A 20,675-nucleotide genomic window follows, 5' to 3' on the forward strand; every position below is an offset into this window, starting at 1 on the left:
AAAACATGAATTATATAATACATAAATAAATCTGATAAATCTAATTACTCTTTAACGTGTTTAATGAAGGTCTTAGTTTTCTAAATCAAGGCATTTTTGGTCCATTAGAATCACAGAACTCTGAAAATTTAGTAGTCCATTTGGTAGTCTAAGTGTTTAAAACATCTATTATTATTTGAAAATTACAATTTGATCACCAAATCTTACCTCAGGACTAGGTTCAAATCTTACCTCAGGACTAGGTTCAAAATCAGGGTGAGCAAATGGACCTCCACGTTCTACAAATTTTCTGACATGATTCCAACGACCAGACCAATCACTTTCCATCTGGTTGACACAGATTAAGAAAAATTAGCTGAAAAATTATACAAAATTATACAAATTGAATAAATGCTACTGATATTCATAAAATTCATACTCTTCAAAATTTTTTTTTTATTAAGATTAAATTTAATGTTTTTTAAGGTATGAAGATTGGATATTATCATTGCCAGCAATTGTGTGAAGATGGTTCTGATCCAAGATTATGGCAACTCGACAAAAGTGGGTAATAATTGTCATCAACATGATCAGAGAGCAATTACTCCACTAATGAGTCAAGTGACAGAGGCCATTAGAATTGATACATGTGAAGATCTTGTCTTGACAATTTTTTTTGCTTCTTTCAGTTTTCATAAAGATAGTCTTGAAGGAGCAACAAAGGAGGAGGCGTAGGACAATTTGGCACATGATTACTTTTTTGTAGATCTTGTCTTGCTGAGAAATTTTGCTCTTTAAAGTTTTCTCTGCCTAAAACCATGACAATAATTTACAAACTGATAGAAAAAAATGAAAAAAATTGGTAAAATTAGTAATTCAAGGGCAATAGTAATTTGTCATGAATATAAATATTTTAAGGTGGCTCGGGTCTATTCGAATTTTCTATCAGAAGTGCCATATTTTTTGTTATTTTATTCTTTATAGAAAGTGAATCAAATTGGTCGAAAAAAATTCAGCTCAAAATTTTACTTTTAAACAGGTATGCAAAAGGGACCATTTTTCAATGAAATGATAGGGAAAATAGAGGTGTTGACATATTTTTATCGGAATATCAATAAAAACGTTCTATGACACTTGGTCCAAAACTGTAATATAAAAACCTGAAATATAGCTTTAAAGAATGAAAAAATAATAAACATAGGTCACTGATAAGGAATAACGAAAATATTCTTTAAGTGACCTATCTACAATGATTTAACATTTCTAATCAATCAAAATATTAAAAAAAATAATGTCGAATTTACGACAAATACTTTTCGTGTGCATTGTAATTCATGCGTAAAATTATGCGCAGTCGAATAGTCCCGATCCACCTTAACCATGATACAAACATGACAAAGGAACAAAATTCTTAACAAGAGGCTGTCAGAGCGACAGCAAACCGGATTTATTAATATTTATTTGTGTCCAGGCATTTTTCAATATCACAAAAACCATAACTGATGCACAGTTAAAGTGAAAATCATCAATATCAAACTTGACCTCCATTTTGTCATCAGAAACAACATATCAAAATTTGAAAAGCTTTGGTTGAATGGTTCATGAGTAAATGCAACAACATCATGAACATGACTGGTAACACAATTTTTCAATCTTTCAAGAACCATAACTCCAGAACCGTAAATGTCAAAATCGTCAATACTGAACTTGACCTCCTTTTGTTGTCAGTAACAACATGTTAAAATTTTAAAAGCTTTGGTTGAATGGTTCATGAGTTAATGCATGAACAGGACTGGAAACGCCATTTTTCAATCTTTCAAGAACCATAACTCCAGAACCGTAAAAGTCAAAATCGTCATTATTGAACTTGACCTCCGTTTTGTTGTCAGTTACATTATATTAAAATTTGAAAAGCTTTGGTTGAATGGTTCATGAGTTAATGCCAAGACAGGAATGGAAACGCCATTTTTCAATCTTTCAAGAACCATAACTCCAGAACCGTAAAAGTCAAAATCGTCTTTATTGAACTTGACCTCAGTTTTGTTGTCAGTTACAACATATTAAAATTTGAAAAGCTTTGGTTGAATGGTTCATGAGTTAATGCACGGACAATACCTAGTTTTTCCCCTTTTTTGCCCCTAATTCCGAAACATTTTGAGCCATACCCCCAAAAGTCAATACTAACCATCCCTTCATGGTATGGAAATGTGTGGTTTAATTTCAGAGAGATTCATACACTCAAACTTATTATCCGGAAACAATCCGTCTTCAGACGACAACGACGTGATCTCCAATATACATAAAAAAAACCCCCCAAAAAATCAATTTTGCGGTCGTATAAAAACAGGTAAAAACAAGAATGTGTCCACAGTACACGGATGCCCCACTCCCACTATCATTTTCTATGTTTAAAGGACTGTGAAATTGGAATAAATTCTCTAATTTGGCATTAAAATTAGAATGATCTTATCAAAGGGAACATGTATACTAAGTTTCAAGTTGATTGGACTTCTACTTTATCAAAAACTACCTTGACCAAAAACTTTAACCTGAAATTTGCACTATCATTTTCTATGTTCAGTGAACCGTAAAATTGGGGTCAAAACTCTAATTTGGCATTTAAATTAGAAAGATCATATCATAGGGCACATGTATACTAAGTTTCAAGTTGATTGGACTTCAACTTCATCAAAAACTACCTTGACCAAAAACTTTAACCTGAAGCCAAAAATTTTAACCTGAAATTTGCACTATCATTTTCTATGTTCAGTGAACCGTAAAATTGGGGTCAAAACTCTAATTTGGCATTTACATTAGAAAGATCATATCATAGGGCACATGTATACTAAGTTTCAAGTTGATTGGACTTCAACTTCATCAAAAACTACCTTGACCAAAAACTTTAACCTGAAGCCAAAAACTTTAACCTGAAATTTGCACTATCATTTTCTATGTTCAGTGAACCGTAAAATTGGGGTCAAAACTCTAATTTGGCATTTAAATTAGAAAGATCATATCATAGGGCACATGTATACTAAGTTTCAAGTTGATTGGACTTCAACTTCATCAAAAACTACCTTGACCAAAAACTTTAACCTGAAGCCAAAAACTTTAACCTGAAATTTGCACTATCATTTTCTATGTTCAGTGAACCGTAAAATTGGGGTCAAAACTCTAATTTGGCATTCAAATTAGAAAGATCATATCATAGGGCACATGTATACTAAGTTTCAAGTTGATTGGACTTCAACTTCATCAAAAACTACCTTGACCAAAAACTTTAACCTGAAGCCAAAAACTTTAACCTGAAATTTGCACTATCATTTTCTATGTTCAGTGAACCGTAAAATTGGGGTCAAAACTCTAATTTGGCATTTAAATTAGAAAGATCATATCATAGGGCACATGTATACTAAGTTTCAAGTTGATTGGACTTCAACTTCATCAAAAACTACCTTGACCAAAAACTTTAACCTGAAGCCAAAAACTTTAACCTGAAATTTGCACTATCATTTTCTATGTTCAGTGAACCGTAAAATTGGGGTCAAAACTCTTATTTGGCATTTAAATTAGAAAGATCATATCATAGGGCACATGTATACTAAGTTTCAAGTTGATTGGACTTCAACATCATCAAAAACTACCTTGACCAAAAACTTTAACCTGAAGCCAAAAACTTTAACCTGAAATTTGCACTATCATTTTCTATGTTCAGTGAACCGTAAAATTGGGGTCAAAACTCTAATTTGACATTTAAATTAGAAAGATCATATCATAGGGCACATGTATACTAAGTTTCAAGTTGATTGGACTTCAACTTCATCAAAAACTACCTTGACCAAAAACTTTAACCTGAAGCCAAAAACTTTAACCTGAAGCGGGACAGACGGACGAACGGACGAACGAACGAACAGACGGACGAACGGACGCACAGACCAGAAAACATAATGCCCATAAATGGGGCATAATTATGAATTCATATAATAATGCAATTGGCATCATTCAAATCACCTCAATAATATCTAAAGTTTAAGAAAGTAAATGAAACATTATTATGCACTTAAAATTACACAGCTTCTGAACAAGCTTAATGTCCCAACGAGTATTTTTTTAAATCTTTTTTAAATGAGCTTGTCCTAGAAACGCTTGAGGTTGATTTTTTCAGGGATATCGGCAATTTACATGATTTAATCCATAAAATATATATATCAAGCATATATAACTTTTTATAAACTTTGCTTTTGGCTTTCGAACTAGTAACTTTTTGCCAGATGTATTCCTCAAATAATATTGGTTTATTTCTGGCATTTCTTTAAAGTCAAATGAAATGAGTAACAGGTGAAAAATAATGTTTATCCAATTCTTGAACCAATGCATATATATATACCATTCTATATATCATAAACTTGGTCTTCTGTGCACGATTTTATCTTTTTTTACATATCCATATCGTATAATGGTCAAAAATAAATTCTCTAGGTCTGTTGATGTGAAAATATGGCAGCTTATCAATTGTCGTGTTTTGAAGCTGTAGTTTACCAATTGTCACCTCATATAGTAAACTATCAAAAAGAAGCATTGATATTTATATGTTTATTTGGGTATAACATGTACAATAAGATTAAAGTTTATTTCAATGACAGATCCATGCGTATTACGATCACCGAAATTTTACGAAAAAGGTTAAGCTGAGTTCACTGCATACAGAAAACATATCAGTGAATTGTTTACTGGAAGCAAACAATTAAACAAAAAGTAAATATCTTCTAAATTTGAACAAAAGGTTTAAGAATTTCCCCTCATATACTACATGTTGTGAGTTGTATTGATTTAAATGGACAATAGACATCTGTCAACAATAGGTGTTTTAAACTGTGTAACTGAGTGGACTAGTACTGTATTAAATGAAACTCATGTGTTTGTTTATTTTGCTCTCTTCTGCGGAATGGAAAAAAATGCACCCTAAAATCCAGGTAAGTTTTAAATTTTCTGAAACATAGATTTCATACAACTTTTATATATCAAGGTCCTGCCATGCCTTAAAACTTTCCTCGATACACTAGTTTGTACTCATAGTAGATTTTGTGATGTATAAACAGACATATTTTTCAATTCCTAAAAAAAATAAAGATGACCTTAAACAGAGGTGCTGATGTTGAAAGCGGATCAGTATCTAATATTATGAGTATTTTATAAGTCGAATATAAGCAGGGTTTCTGCTGGCATGGCCATTTTTTGCATTTTGAGTAAAAAAATAAATTGAGGCCATTAAAATTCCTTATTAGCATGATAAGCAAAAGAAATATGTTATGATTTAACTTCATTCAGCGATCTTGTTTATTTATTTTATTTGGATTTCTCAGACTTTACCTTATATTTTAACCGAAAGTTAATAATCAGCTGATTGCATGTTATAGCTGTAGGCAACAATATACTAATTAATAAAGTTGTTGATTATATTACTTGACAAAATGATGTGGTTAAATAGTCTCAATCACATATAACATACAGGATTTATTAACAAGTTTGTGTCACACATGTTTGAAGCATAGTTTGATGTCTCCTCTCGGTCTAGAAAGGAAAACTGTTCTAAAGGAAGAAAAATCTCCAACTTAAAAGTAAAACTTTATCCTCTAACTTTCAGTCAGGGGTACTACTACATGTATTTGTACAAGTAATTTTTATGTACTTGAAGAAGAAAATTTTAATAATTCTTAAACTTATATAAGTAAATTTGTAGGATACTTATACAAGTGAATTTTATTTACTTGTATAGGTGAACAAAAAATGGCTTAGTTATGTCCCTTAGACATTCAGATTTTTTTACTTATATAAGTGAAAAGTTGTCCCATCTTCTTTTCTTAAATTCTTAGCTATAGGATTTCTTTGCTGTAATAGAATTTTAAATTGTCTGCCCTTTTCAGATGTCTTTACTAATCATTTAAGTGTAGTTTCATGGACAATGAAAATCCCATTTGTCTGTTATCTTCAGAACAATGCTCATTTACAAGCCCCCAAGGCCCAAGCCCCAAGTAGAAATTTTTGAAGGCCTTGCACAAATACTTAAGATCTTTGTGCAGTCAGTTTCTTTGTTGAACATGTTAAGTTAATGAGATGAAATATTGAACTCTAATATAAAATTATGAGCTAACCTGGGGAAAATCATTAAAGGCGTTTTTACATTTCAAAACTTGAGAATTTTTTTGTGACATTGTAAAAAAAAAATCACTTATACCAGCCTGCTTATACATGTACATGTACAAGTGAATTTTTGAGAAAATTAAGGGGAGATGATTCAAACATTATAATTAACTTATATAAGTATATTTTTTTTACTTCTTCAAGTAAATAAAGATAACTTGTACAAGTAGTACCCCTGACTGACTTTGATATAGATCATTGATTTCAGATGGTACTTTTAAGTCGTTTTAGCAAGGCACATGTTTAAAGCATAGTTTTACCCCTCAACTTTTTATTCAACGTTCAGGAAACAAAACTGTCGGTACAACGATTTCCCAAGAAATACAAGAACCTTTATAATATCCCCAAAACAAACTGATATATCCCAATAATAAGATTTTTTATAGTATTATGCTACTTTTTTCAGTCCAGGCAATTACTGAAAACTGTAATATTACATTAAAATGTAATATTACATACAGACTTCGTTCCCTTTCACAGGTAATGCCTGCCTCATATTATTAAAGGGCAAACAAAAACAAACGGTGAAAAATATATTGTTTTGGCGAAAGAAAATAATTGACACAGGGGAAACCCTGTATGATCATTTGATATGGAGAGTTGTCTCATTGTCACTCATACTACACCTTGTTATATCTATTTGAGTCAAATTGCTGAACATGAATTTGGGAGCAAATGCCTCTTAAAAATGATAGGCCAATTGAATAATAATTTTAAACAAGAATGTGTCCACAGTACACGGATGCCCCACTCACACTATCATTTTCTATGTTTAAAGGACTGTGAAATTGGAATAAATTCTCTAATTTGGCATTAAAATTAGAATGATCTTATCAAAGGGAACATGTATACTAAGTTTCAAGTTGATTGGACTTCTACTTTATCAAAAACTACCTTGACCAAAAACTTTAACCTGAAATTTGCACTATCATTTTCTATGTTCAGTGAACCGTAAAATTGGGGTCAAAACTCTAATTTGGCATTTAAATTAGAAAGATCATATCATAGGGCACATGTATACTAAGTTTCAAGTTGATTGGACTTCAACTTCATCAAAAACTACCTTGACCAAAAACTTTAACCTGAAGCCAAAAACTTTAACCTGAAATTTGCACTATCATTTTCTATGTTCAGTGAACCGTAAAATTGGGGTCAAAACTCTAATTTGGCATTTAAATTAGAAAGATCATATCATAGGGCACATGTATACTAAGTTTCAAGTTGATTGGACTTCAACTTCATCAAAAACTACCTTGACCAAAAACTTTAACCTGAAATTTGCACTATCATTTTCTATGTTCAGTGAACCGTAAAATTGGGGTCAAAACTCTAATTTAGCATTTAAATTAGAAAGATCATATCATAGGGCACATGTATACTAAGTTTCAAGTTGATTGGACTTCAACTTCATCAAAAACTACCTTGACCAAAAACTTTAACCTGAAGCCAAAAACTTTAACCTGAAATTTGCACTATCATTTTCTATCAGTGAACCGTAAAATTGGGGTCAAAACTCTAATTTGGCATTTAAATTAGAAAGATCATATCATAGGGAACATGTGTACCAAGTTTGAAGTCGATTGGACTTCAACTTCATCAAAAACTACCTCGACCAAAAACTTTAACCTGAAGCGGGACAGACGGACGAACGAACGGACGAACGAACGGACGAACGAACGGACGAACGGACGCACAGACCAGAAAACATAATGCCCCTCTACTATCGTAGGTGGGGCATAAAAATTATGTCAGTATTCATTTTGATTTTTGCTCTTTCATATAGTAATATACCTTATCGCTAAACCCAGCTGACCCGGCCGCTTGAACTTTTGATGTCATGCAACAATCACTTTTCCACTGTTGCGTCAGATATTTTGTTTTATGACGTCAAAATTTTACAGGAACCTGTGTGATATCCATTCATGCGGACAAATAGCGATAAGGTGTATTTCAGATTAGCTGCAAAAATGTAGCTCTATTGTCCTTTGATTTTTTTTGTTGCATAGATCTATGGTCCGCAAATATAAAAAATCATCAAAAAGACCTTAGGAGGGTATCAGGTCCGTTTGCGCCCAATATACTTTCGCACCCTACACGTTCGCACCTCGCACGTACGCACCCAAGGTCCGTTCGCTCTCTACACGTTCACGCCCAATTTTAATTCAAATTCCAGTTGAATAATTGGAAAATCATAGATTGTTGTTTTTAATTGCTTTCGTGTAAATACTGAATATATTTATAGCTTGGTATGAGTAAAAGATTGAAGATTCTGAAACAATAAAATATAGCAATACACTATTATAACCAAAACATGACAAAATTTATTCAACACACACAAAAAAAAAAAAAACGTAGTCAGAATCTCACTTCATTTTGAATCAAGTCAATGAAACAAAGTTACAGCAATACACTAACCAAAACATGATTAAGAGTTATTCAACACAAAATTAAACGTTGACAGAATCCCACTTTATTTAGAAAGGAATATTATTTTTATCACAATACACTATCCAAAACATGATTAAGATTTATTTAACACAAAAAAAAATGCTGTCTCACTTTATTTTGAGACAATGATGAAAACAATAATACTTATAAGAACTACATTGTACTTGCCAAAACTTGATTACAAAGTTATTAAACACAAAACTAATTAAAATTGGGTGCGAACATGTAGGGTGCGAACATGAGTGGGTGCGAACATGAGTGGGTGCGAACGTGAATGGGCGCGAACGGACCCTGATTCCCTTAAGAGCAACGTAGCTAATTCCAGATCAAAGATAGGTGCAACTTTGAAAAGAAAGCTGAAAATATCAGATTAGGAAAGAATACAGGATAACTTGTTCCCTAGAAAAAGCTATATCTGCTTCGTATTTCACATGTACCTGTTTTTTCGTTTTCTCTGTTTTTATGATTCTTTTACCGGTTGTTGTTACTTGTTTTCTTGAATGTCATAACAAAGATCGAGGTGTTTCAAACGTTAATATCATTCGGATGCTATTATTGACAAGTAGCTCACACGATTTCAGAAGTGGCTACATCGGATGTCATCAGTAGTAGTACAAAGTTAATAAAAAAAATTGAAACAAAATTTAACCACAACGTACATAAATTTAGGCACTATACAGTTGCGTTCCAGTACTATAATTAAGCTTGATTTGAAATAAAAATTATCATAATATATTTATGTTGATCTAGTATTTATTGTGTAGTTATGTTTTGTAAGAGAACCGTTTTATCATTTTGTTAATTTTTGAAAAGTTGTAGCGTTTTGTTATTTGAAATTCTGTACCAGAATTTGTTGTGCAGTATTTGATTCTATATGGATACAATCTCAAAGTGTATAGTTTTTTAAATTGTTGCTTATATCATAACAAACAAATTAAAAAAATATATATATTCATATTTGCTTAATGAAAAAAATCCAAGCCTTTTTTTTATTTATTTTTAAAAATATTTGTACAAAAATAAAATAAACATAACATGTATTTCACCATTTGTATCAGTGTTGATATTTTAAAGCTCCAAGCGGCCTCTAAATTGACAGCATGGCTGAAGTACAGATTGCTCCTCTCCGTTCCATGAGTGATTTTGTATTGGACTCTGCTAGATTTCAAGTTCCTAACATCAAAGACGCAGAGAAATGGGCGAACAGAGTTCTGAACAATCTATTGTATTACCAGACGAATTATTTTCTGGTAGCTTTGATCGTCTTTTTATTGATTGGGTATGCATACAAAATCATTTAAAAAAAATATTTGTGAAACCGGTTATACTTTTCACCTTTTATATTTGTTTCAACTGATATTTGTATTGTCTTTAAACATGCGATCCAGCGTCTTAAGAAGACTTAACTTGTTAACCAGTCAGGGACTTACTTAAAAGTGATTTTCTAAATCACTGATTCAAGTAAATTGAGTAACAAAAAAAAACTAACATTACATTGTATGTCCACAAAGGTTGGAAGTAAGAGTTGTCTTTCTTTAATTATCACCTTTTTCAAGAAGTTCAAATAATCACTACACTACATGGTTTAATCTCATTCAGGGGTTTCATTATCTTTCATGTCGACTGGTACTTTCCCAGGGATCTCCATGGCCTGTTTAACGATGGCGCCCCACCATCGTTCAAATGTCTTGTGCCACCGTCAAATGACTCGCGCCATCGTTAAATTGTCTTGCGCCATCGTTAAAATGTCTTCCGCCGTCTTTCAAAACTTCATCGTTTTTTTGTAGCCCGACGCCATTTTTTTATCAATTATAATCAAATGCATGTAATTGCATAACCCTTAGGCTTTTTATGTTATAATCCAATACAGTTCTAACGCCTGAGGGATATCCGGATTAAGATCGCTAATCACTTGTACTGTAACTGAGCTTGTACAGGTACATGTAGATCAACAAACCAGACAGGAGAATACTATCTGAGGATAGACGATCCATTTGTCGAATTAATCAACTAAGTTGCAGCAAATGATTATGATAATTTAGATTAAATAAATAAATTAATAATCCAGTTACAAAGAAAACAGTTTAAAAAGTCGAACACATGCTTTATTTTGACTTACGCAATCAGCATCCCTCTTTTTTAAGAAGTACAAAATAAGACGCAAAACAGTAAATATTATTTCATCGTAAATAACTCGAGTACTGCTGTAACGACAATTTAGAATTACAAGTTTAAAAGTAAAAACTTAAATATTTCCTGTGAAGAAATATCGTATCGCAATTCAGAATTCATTTCGTTTATTACAATCAAATTGATACATACGCGTTTCCGGTTTCTATTCAGATTCGAAAGATGCATTTTTCACAGCATCAATTTGCCAGATAAAGTCATTAAAAACCTTAACATTTGTCAACGTTTGCTTTACAAATCTCTTTAACTCTTAACATAACCCGTACAAACCGTTTTGTTGTTGCTGCAAATCAGCCATACCGGTAATGGGTTCTGAATTTGACAGTGTCCATGAAAAATAAGCTCCACATCATATGATTTTTAGCCCCCATAACAATTACCAAAAATACAAGAAATCTACATGGGGACCTTCATGACAGCTTTTGGTCATTCTCGACTAAGGGGGGACCATGAAGACTTGGCATTTGAATGGTTAAAAACGGCAATGAATGAAAATATTGATACTTCTAATTCTATAATGAAAGTTCAAATAAATCTATACTATTAAACGAGAAGACCTCATTTTGGGTGTCGCTTCTCTTCCTTCCACAATAAATCAATCATCATGCCTCTGTGTCCTATAGGTAACATGCATAGTCGCATTTGTCATCCATTCTTATGATTATTCAGATTGAGTTATTTTGGGAGAAAAACGACAAAAAAGGAGTCCGGATATGATTCCGTCATCAGACTGACTTTTAGTCATAGATAAGACTTCCGGTTTGAAACATGCACAAACACAACCAATCTTATGATAGATAACAAAAAATGAAAAATAAATAAGCCTATCAAATCGTTCTCCATGTCATGGTGTTTAGATCGCAAGAACCACAACTATTATAATACCTCCTTATAGAGGACAATTATTTTTCGCGTTTATCTACATGTAAACTACGATTATACTACTTTAATATATAGAGACTCTCTGTATTCTGTCTACTGTTTTTCTTTCAATTGTTTACTATTTAAGGGGTCATACCAGTTGCATCTATACTATTAAACGAGAAGACCTCATTTTGGGTGTCGCTTCTCTTCTTTCCACAATAAATTAATCAACACGCCTCTGTGTCCTATAGGTACAGTGCATAGTCGCATTTGTCATCCATTCATATGATTATTCAGATTGAGTTATTTTGGGAGAAAAACGAGAAAAAAGGCATCCGGATAATGTCCCGTCATTGGACGAAATTTTAAGTCAGATTAGACTTCCGGTTGGCGTTTTTCTGTATACATGTACTTTGAACAAACATACAAAGAATAAAGTGTATTTTCAGAATTCTATCTGCTATCATTTTCAAGTTTACTATCTACGGCGATCACAGAGTTTATTAAAAATAATAATAATAAATAGAGAGGGTCTGTATACTCACGTGTGTTTACTATACCAATGACCACCATGAATCGATTAGTAAACTTAGAATTGAAAGTAAATAAACTATATTTATATAGTTACTGTAATGAATGTTCATAATATACAGATAAGCGCTATAAATATTCATGTGAACTTTTGATACCTTTTCTAAAATTCTCCAGTCATTAAATCTTTTACAAAATTCATTGATTACAAAAGAAAAAGAAGATGTGGTATAATTGAATGACCGCGATTTCGCGGGTGTGTTCTAGTATAATTTAAATAAGCAATGAATTAGCATGTTCACCATTCCTTGTATGGAGGGATAAAATACTTCCGATCGCGCTACACACTACAACGTAGACACAGTTTGTAATGGTGAAAGTTCCTCCATCGTTCAATTTTCATCCATGGAGATCCCTGCTTTCCACGTTTCTAGGTGATACTTTTCAATTTATTCCATGAATATCTTATATAAAAATTCCTACATTTAGGCGGTACTTGTCAATAGCATAGGAGGGTAAAAGTACCGGGTACCGCCTCCTAATGAATGGCCTGCTCATTGTAGCTTTAAATATGCAATACAGCAATAGACTCCAACTGATCAGATATCGGCTAAACGAATATATCGGCTATTGTAATATTATTTCCACATGTTCAAAACATCAAACCCTTCCCTATATGTTTAATGTTAATTTTATCGTGTAATCAAATATCGGATGTAAGAATATATCGGCAAATAGGATTAGAGTATTCAGGAAATTTTTGTCACAATTTTACAACAAAAATGAGATGAAAGACATACATGTATGATTTTTATTGTATTTATTGAAAGATAATATGTAAACAGTTTCAGAATAGTTATGACTTCAAATTCTACTTTTTGGTCAAATTTTTGTGGCATCTTTTCCCCCTTTTTATACGACCCCAAAAATTTAAAACAAAATGGTCATATATTAGTATCACGTTGTTGTCATTGTCAGCGTGTCTGAGATAGATGGTTTCCTGATAATGACTTAATAAGTATAATAAGTAAATAGAAATCAATAAAATTTTATCACAATGTTTAACCACATAAGGAAGGTTGGGATTGATTTTGGGGGTTTTGGTCCCAAACTGACCCAAAGGTTTAGGAATTGGGCTCAAGTAAGCATTTTTGTAGTTTCCAGTCAATAACTTGTGCTTAAGTGTACAAATCTCTCTCTGAAATTATACCACAAGTTTCCATATTATAAAGGGATGGTTATGGGGGTTATGGCTCAAATCATTTTAGCAATTAGGGGCAAAAAGGGGGAAAACAATGGTTTTTCTTGTTAAAGGACAATTTAGACAATTTAAAAGCAGTGTTAGGGAGGTAATTCAATTTTATTTAAAGAATACTGTCTATATATGTTTGATTACCTCATTTACACCGCTTGCAAATAATATATTAAGAAATGATGATTGTCTTGAGATGATTAGCTGTAAATTTATTTTTAGAAGAATCCAAGATACATGTACTATTTTAAAATGATTGTTAATTTTTAACCATGACTGTATGTCATTTTATATTTTAATATTTTATGATGTGTTGAAATAAGTATTTATTGTTGCAAACTCCATTAGAAATTTGAATTGAGATAATTTTTGGAATAAGGGAAAGGGAGAAGTGAAAAAAAATTGAGGGGGAGTACAATTTTTCTCATTATTTCAGATTTCAGAAATTAAAAAGGAAATTTCTTCAAATATTTTTTTTGAGGGGATTAATATTCAACAGCATATATAGTGTATTGCTCAAAAGCAAAAAAAAATATATTTAAGTTCATTAGACCACATTCATTCTGTGTCAGAAACCTATGCTGCATCAACTATTTAATCACAATCCAAATTCAGAGCTGTATCAAGCTTGAATGTTGTGTCCATATATACTTGCCCCAACTGTTCAGGGTTTGACCTCTGCAGTCATATAAAGCTGGGCCCTGTGGAGCATCTTGTTGCCATACTTTATAACAAATAAATGCAGATTGTTGCCATGGATACACCCAAAAATAATTATATTTCACCATTTTATATACTGGATATAAAATCTGTGAAAGATTCTGATTACATACATATGCACATAATATATGACACAAAAAGTAAGCTTAATATTGCAAGAAAGCAATGAAAAAAGGGGATAGTAAAATTTATTATAGACAATTTTGATATTTTTTCCTAACTGTTTATTGCTACCATCAATTATGATTTTAACCTTATTTTACATGATTTCCAAAGCATCAGTAAATACAGGTGAGCGATACAGGCTCTTGAGAGTCTCTAGTTTGTCCTTAGGTTATTCTAATCCAGGATTTTAAAAAAGTTGTGAAAATTGGTTCTGTTTTAATAACATCATGAACATGTTAAAGGCACTGAATTGAAACATTATCATGATTATGGATTATGGTTCTAAGCACATTGAAAAACATATGGGTTATGGTTCGAAGCACACTGAAAAACATATGGATTATGGTTCTAAGCACATTGAAAAACATATGGATTATGGTTCTAAGCACATTGAAAATCATATGGATTATGGTTCTAAGCACATTGAAAAACAATTATCACCAATACATGATGTAGTTGTAAATCTCTGTGAAAGTATCAGCACAATTTCTGTCGATTAAAAACTTTATCCACATTAATTAAAACAGAACTCAATGATCATAATGCTTATCCTGAATTTTGTTTTAAAGTTTGTTTTTTCTTTTCAGAATTCTTCATCCTGTTAAGATGGTGTGTGGCTTTGCTGCCATTTCAGTGGCGTTTGGTGTCTTTGTATATTGTACAAACTCGCAATTTACAGCTCGTCGGTTTAAACAAGATCATCCACTGATTAGTGTTTTAATAGTGCTAGCTGTAGGATACCTACTAGTATATATGATTGGGGCAGTGATAGTATTCATGTTTGGCATAGCATTCCCATTACTTTGTAAGTAACACTACTAGCATGACTAGTACTTGTCTCACATTTTTATGGCCCCGCAACTAAGTTGTCAGTGCCAAATAGTTTTACCCTTGTCCGAAATTCCGTCATTCCGTCATTCCGCAACAAACCATTATACAAAGTTTTTTTCTAAACGCCTTCAGATATTGGGCTGATTTTTGGTATGTGAGTTAACCATGATGAGTTACAGATCAAGTTGCAGTTTCGTTCCGCTCCGCTAATTTTTGCCGAAATTACGGGCTTTGGACTTTGATAATTTTGTTGAAAATCACAGTTATACAGACTTTTTTTCTATACGCCTCCAGATTTTGAGCTGATTTTTATATGTGAGACTACCATGTTTGTGTCCACATGTGTTATTCAAATTGCAGATTTTTCAACTTTTTGGGATGGGGCCATTCGTGTCGCTTTGACACATCTAGTTTTTTTTTTATAGTTTTACAGGTGTATTTATTGGTGTAACATATTAATTTAACAAAATATTTTTTTAAGATACATTTTGTAACTTGTGTTTATCTGTAAAATAAAGGTAAAAACATTGAATTAGTATGATAAAAGTAAATAGGTTGGACCCATGATTTGTGTTTTAATCTGATTTTAGACAAATATAAACAAAATTGAAACAAATCACTTCAACTTAATCATTACCATATATTTATCATAACACAATTATGAACAGATAAATTGAGAATGGAAATGGGGAATATGTAAAAGAGACAACAACCCAACCAAAGAGAAGATAACAGCTGAAGGCCTCTAATGGGTCTTCAACGTAGTGAGAAAATCAGGCACTTGAATGTTGGCCTCAGCTGGCCCCTAAATAAAAATGTGTACTAGTTCAATATACATTGTACATAATATATGCTATGCATTTAGCCCAGTCAATCTAGCTTAAATTTGACCCTAACCTTAAAGTAATTGCAACAGAAGATTTTTCAGTTTTAATCTTTAGCATTACACCAAAATATACACAGAAAAAAGTCCCATAAAATCTTACTTGAGGAAGACTAAAAAATCACAATTTAAAATTCCTATGGAGATTTGCATTGAAAAGGAAGATAACTCTGTAAAGAAAGGCAGAAATATCATTAAAATTATACAAAATTATAACATTACCGCTTCTTTTCAACATAATGTAATGATTCTTGCTATTTTAGCCGTCTTTATAGTAAAACAAACAACTCTAAGATGTTTTTATATCTTTTATCAAGCTACAACCTAGATTTTGTAATTCATTAGTTGACCATTTATTGAATTTTCAACATGTCAATTTACTCCAAAGTAAAGAATCTCAAATTTAATAAAAATTATTAAGCATATAGTCTTCTTTTTGTTGTTTAGAGTTTCTTTTAACAAGTTACATGTAGATGCTGAACAAATATAATATACAGATATAAACAATACCAAATTTTCACATTATTTTTTCAAAATAGTCACAAAGCCACAAATTTGCAATTTCTTCGATGAAAAATGCACCAAAAAAAAATAGAATACCCATAACACTTCGGTTTTGTACATTCTATGAGCAGAAGATTATATAACATGGTCAAATACACTTATAACCCCATCAAAGTATCATACTTTTATTACATTTTAAGAAAATCAACCAAAAATTGCCAAAAAAAAAGACTAATTTTTGCATAGTTATCTCCCCTTCCAATGTTAATTTCCATCGGAAATTAAAAATGCTGATTTTGAGTTTTCCTCAAGTTAGATTTTATGGGACTTTTTTCTGTGTATATTTAGGGCTTAATGCTATAAATTAGAACTAAAACATTTTCTGTTGCAATTAGTTTGAGGTTAAAACTTAGTTTGACTGGACTAATTAGCTACAGGCTGAGCCATAAAAACATTTAAGGGACCCAGGGAAAGTGCTTTGAAATCTGCAATAGTGGATACAGTGGAAATGAAAGTGAAAGTCTTAATTTGCCTCTATGGACGGTTATCCTACTTTTGAAAGTGTCTTTCTCAGTTATCGTGTATATTTTGATTGAAAACCCTTAACAATAATAATATGAATGAAAGATTAAGATAAACACACAGTTATTTGAATAAAATTATGAATACGGTTGATATTCAAATATCTCATTTAGAAAACAATTCTGAAATTAATAATAGGAACCATGATATACCCATTTCTAGAATAAAAAACAAACTCAAGGTACTCGCAGAGCGGTTTGTGTTCGTACCGGCAGACAAGGCAGCAAATAATGTAGTGGTGGTGTGACGCATATACTACACGAAAGTTCTTCAAAACGAAATTATCAATTCCTCTACATTCAGGTCAGTGCGCACCACAGAGAGTCAAATCGTTAACAAGCATACCACTGCCACTGCCCAGCTTAAAGCATCTTCCGAACATTTGAAAGTCCCTACCATGTACTGGTTACCGAAATTACACAAAAAACCATTTAAATTCCGTTTCATCTCCGCTTCCAGTAAGTGTTCTACTACTAATCTATCAGTGCTTCTAACCACCTCCCTTACTACTATCAAAGAACTGGTTATTAACTTTTGTAATAAAGCTTATGAAAATAATGGTATTAATTATTTTTGGAGTGTTAAAAATTCTTTAGAGGTTTTAGATAAAATACATGCTTTCAATGGTCCTTACAATTCTGTTGACAGTTATGATTTTTCTACTCTGTACACTACACTTCCACACAATCTTATAAAGAAAAAGTTTTTGTATTTGATAAAATGGTCTTTCGAAAAATCTCATTGTAATTTTATTTGCTGTAACTCGTTTAAGGCCTTTTTCTGTAACGAAAAGGGAAAGTATGCTAGATACACTTACTGGAAATGTGAGGATATGATTGAAGCTTTAAACTTTCTGCTTGATAACATTTATGTACGTTTCGGCGATAAAGTGTATCGTCAGGTAGTAGGTATTCCTATGGGCACCAACTGTGCCCCTTTAATAGCAGATTTATTTCTATATTGCTATGAATCTCAGTTTATGACCAAACTCAGTAAAGACCCATCATTGTTACATTTGGTTGATACATTCAAAAATACCTACCGTTATCTGGATGATATTTTTTCGTTGAATAATCCAGAGTTCTCTAAATATACTTCAGAAATTTACCCAAACGAACTTACTTTAACTAAATCTAACATAAACAGCAGCAGTTGTCCTTTTCTAGATTTAGACATTTCAATTTCAAACGGGAAACTTCACACTAAAATTTACGACAAAAGAGACGATTTTTCATTTCCTATTGTTAATTTTCCTTTTTTAGACGGCGATGTGCCTTTGGCTCCATCATACGGTGTTTATATATCGCAACTCGTTCGGTTTGCCCGTGTGTGTTCTGATGTCATAGATTTTAACGAACGTAATCAATGCATCACTGGTAAATTGTTGTGTCAGGGATTTCGATACCATAAATTACTTAAAACTTTTACTAAATTCTTTCATAGATACAAAGATTTGATTAGTAAATTTGGCTATACCTGTAGAAAGCTTATTAAAAATGGTATTTCACATCCTAAATTTTATGGTAATATTGTACTTAAAGCGAGGAAATCACTATGTGATCCTTGTAAACTCATCGAACCTTTAAACAAACTTATAAGTAAGGGTTATCGTACCGATATTGTAATAAGATCTCTAAATATAGTTCACATTGGCACTAATATTGATATTGTCATTAGCAAATTAAAACATAACTAAATTTCATTATCTTTTGAGGCGAGATGTATAGAGACACAGACACGTTAACTTTTATTTCTATAGAAGTCGCTCTTCACTATACTACTACCTGTCGATACATTTATTTTTGGCATTGCACAAGTCATGTCTTCTTTGACTATTAATGACGTTAAAATACTAAATCCCTGTGATGTGTTTTAGTCGATTTTAGTCTCTGATGCATGATTTTTTATTATTAATTGGGTTTTGGCTTTTAACTAGCTGTCAGTAACTGCGAGTACTCTCAAATCGTATTTTCTTGTTAATTCGACCTGTTGATACTGTTTATAATGCTTTTTTGTCATTTTTTATTTATACGGATCTTGTCTGTACACCAGCTTTGATTATTTGTAATATCTTCACTTATTCTTACAACATTTGTATAAACTTCAAGATTATAAAAAAACCGGTTTTTTTCTAAAGTGAACATTGATTGGTTAAATATTTCTCAGTCATGTCCTGTTTTTGAATTTGTTTGTTAGCTTTTTGGTCATGAATGTTTGTCTCTAATATTTAATTAACTGTGCATTTGTATTCAGATATCGCAGATCAAATTTATTCGTTCATTGTTTAATCATACGTTTTTTGATTGAGTTAAGTCTGCCAATTGATATTTTATCGTATGTTTTTCTTTGTTGTGATGTTATGCTATTGTTTCAGAAAAAGGGAGAAGGTTTGGATCCATTAAAACGTTTAATCCCGCTGCAAATGTTTGCACCTGTCCTAAGTCAGGAATCTGATGTACAGTAGTTGTCGTTTGTTTATGTAATATATACGTGTTTCTCGTTTCTCGTTTTGTTTATATAGATTAGACCGTTGGTTTTCCCGTTTGAATGGTTTTACACTAGTAATTTTGGGGCCCTTTATAGCTTGTTGTTCGGTGTGAGCTAAGGCTCCGTGTTGAAGGCCGTACTTTAACCTATAATGGTTTACTTTTTAAATTGTTATTTGTATGGAGAGTTGTCTCATTGGCACTCACACCACATCTTCCTATATCTATTGTTTATGATCAAGGAATCCAGTGACACACATAAGAACTCACTTTTCCCCTTCTAAAACACTTATTCATGATCTGTTTCTTATCATTACAGTAGTCATTGTTCATGCATCACTTCGAATGAGGAATGTGAAAAACAAGATAACAAATAGAATTGAACATATTGGATTGAAAAGAACACCAATGGGTATAATATTGGAAGGCTTAGGTCAAGAGCAGGAAGCTGGATCATAGAGTAAATTTGGAACAGCAAAGAGATGTTTTAAATGAGATGGAATCTCAAGGATGATGTGCAATTTTAACCAGCTGTAAACGCAGTTACATGTGATACAATTATTTGTACTATATGAGTGGTTTATGTTAGTATGTGTAGTTGTGGTATTTGGGTATCAGTTTAATTTAAATCTTGCCTTTATTATGTATTTAAATCAATTTAGTATTAAGGTGTAATGAACTGCTTAAAATATATTGGAAAAACTGTTATTTGAACCATTAACAAAATATATAAACTCATTCAACTTATTTATTGGGTAAACATTGTCATATAAATGTATGTCATACTTTATCCTACAGTAGAACATTCATCAGACATTATCATGATATACCATACGACATATAGCATGGCCAGTACATTAAACAATATTAAATAAATTTTGATTGTAACCTACTACAAGTTAATGAAACTTTACAGCTTATATATTTACATGATATTCTTTAGCTCATGTGGATTTGGTCTTATAATTACTTTTTATAAAATAAGTAAAACTAATAGGTCTCAGATCACTGCAGATATTTGGATAAGCAAGGTGTATAT

At 31.9% G+C, this 20,675-nt stretch overlaps 2 protein-coding genes across 4 annotated transcripts in view; one reads left to right on the forward strand and one right to left on the reverse strand.

Moving 5' to 3' along the window:
- Positions 1 to 9,212, reverse strand: part of LOC143070519 (NEDD8-activating enzyme E1 catalytic subunit-like) — a 43,030-nt gene extending 33,818 nt beyond the window's left edge. For 2 of the 3 annotated variants that reach the window (XM_076244789.1, XM_076244779.1), the window contains exons 1-2: positions 9,066 to 9,212; positions 232 to 355 (exon numbers count right to left, since the gene is read on the reverse strand). In XM_076244789.1, the coding sequence (XP_076100904.1) occupies positions 232 to 327 (96 nt within the window). In that variant the 5' untranslated portion in view covers positions 328 to 355; positions 9,066 to 9,212. Of the gene's footprint in view, positions 1 to 231; positions 356 to 4,366; positions 4,501 to 9,065 lie in introns of those variants that run through there. The other variant, XM_076244783.1, reaches the window with a different exon arrangement.
- A 490-nt stretch (positions 9,213 to 9,702) lies between these two features.
- Positions 9,703 to 20,362, forward strand: LOC143070544 (PRA1 family protein 2-like). Its single transcript, XM_076244799.1, has 3 exons — positions 9,703 to 9,907; positions 14,938 to 15,155; positions 19,956 to 20,362. Exons 1-3 carry the CDS (start codon positions 9,729 to 9,731, stop codon positions 20,093 to 20,095), a joined length of 537 nt encoding a protein of 178 aa, XP_076100914.1. The 5' UTR covers positions 9,703 to 9,728; the 3' UTR covers positions 20,096 to 20,362.
- Positions 20,363 to 20,675: the final 313 nt, after the last annotated feature.

Source organism: Mytilus galloprovincialis, chromosome 1 (genome assembly GCF_965363235.1).
Source record: "Mytilus galloprovincialis chromosome 1, xbMytGall1.hap1.1, whole genome shotgun sequence".
In the NCBI taxonomy this organism is placed as follows: domain Eukaryota; kingdom Metazoa; phylum Mollusca; class Bivalvia; order Mytilida; family Mytilidae; genus Mytilus; species Mytilus galloprovincialis.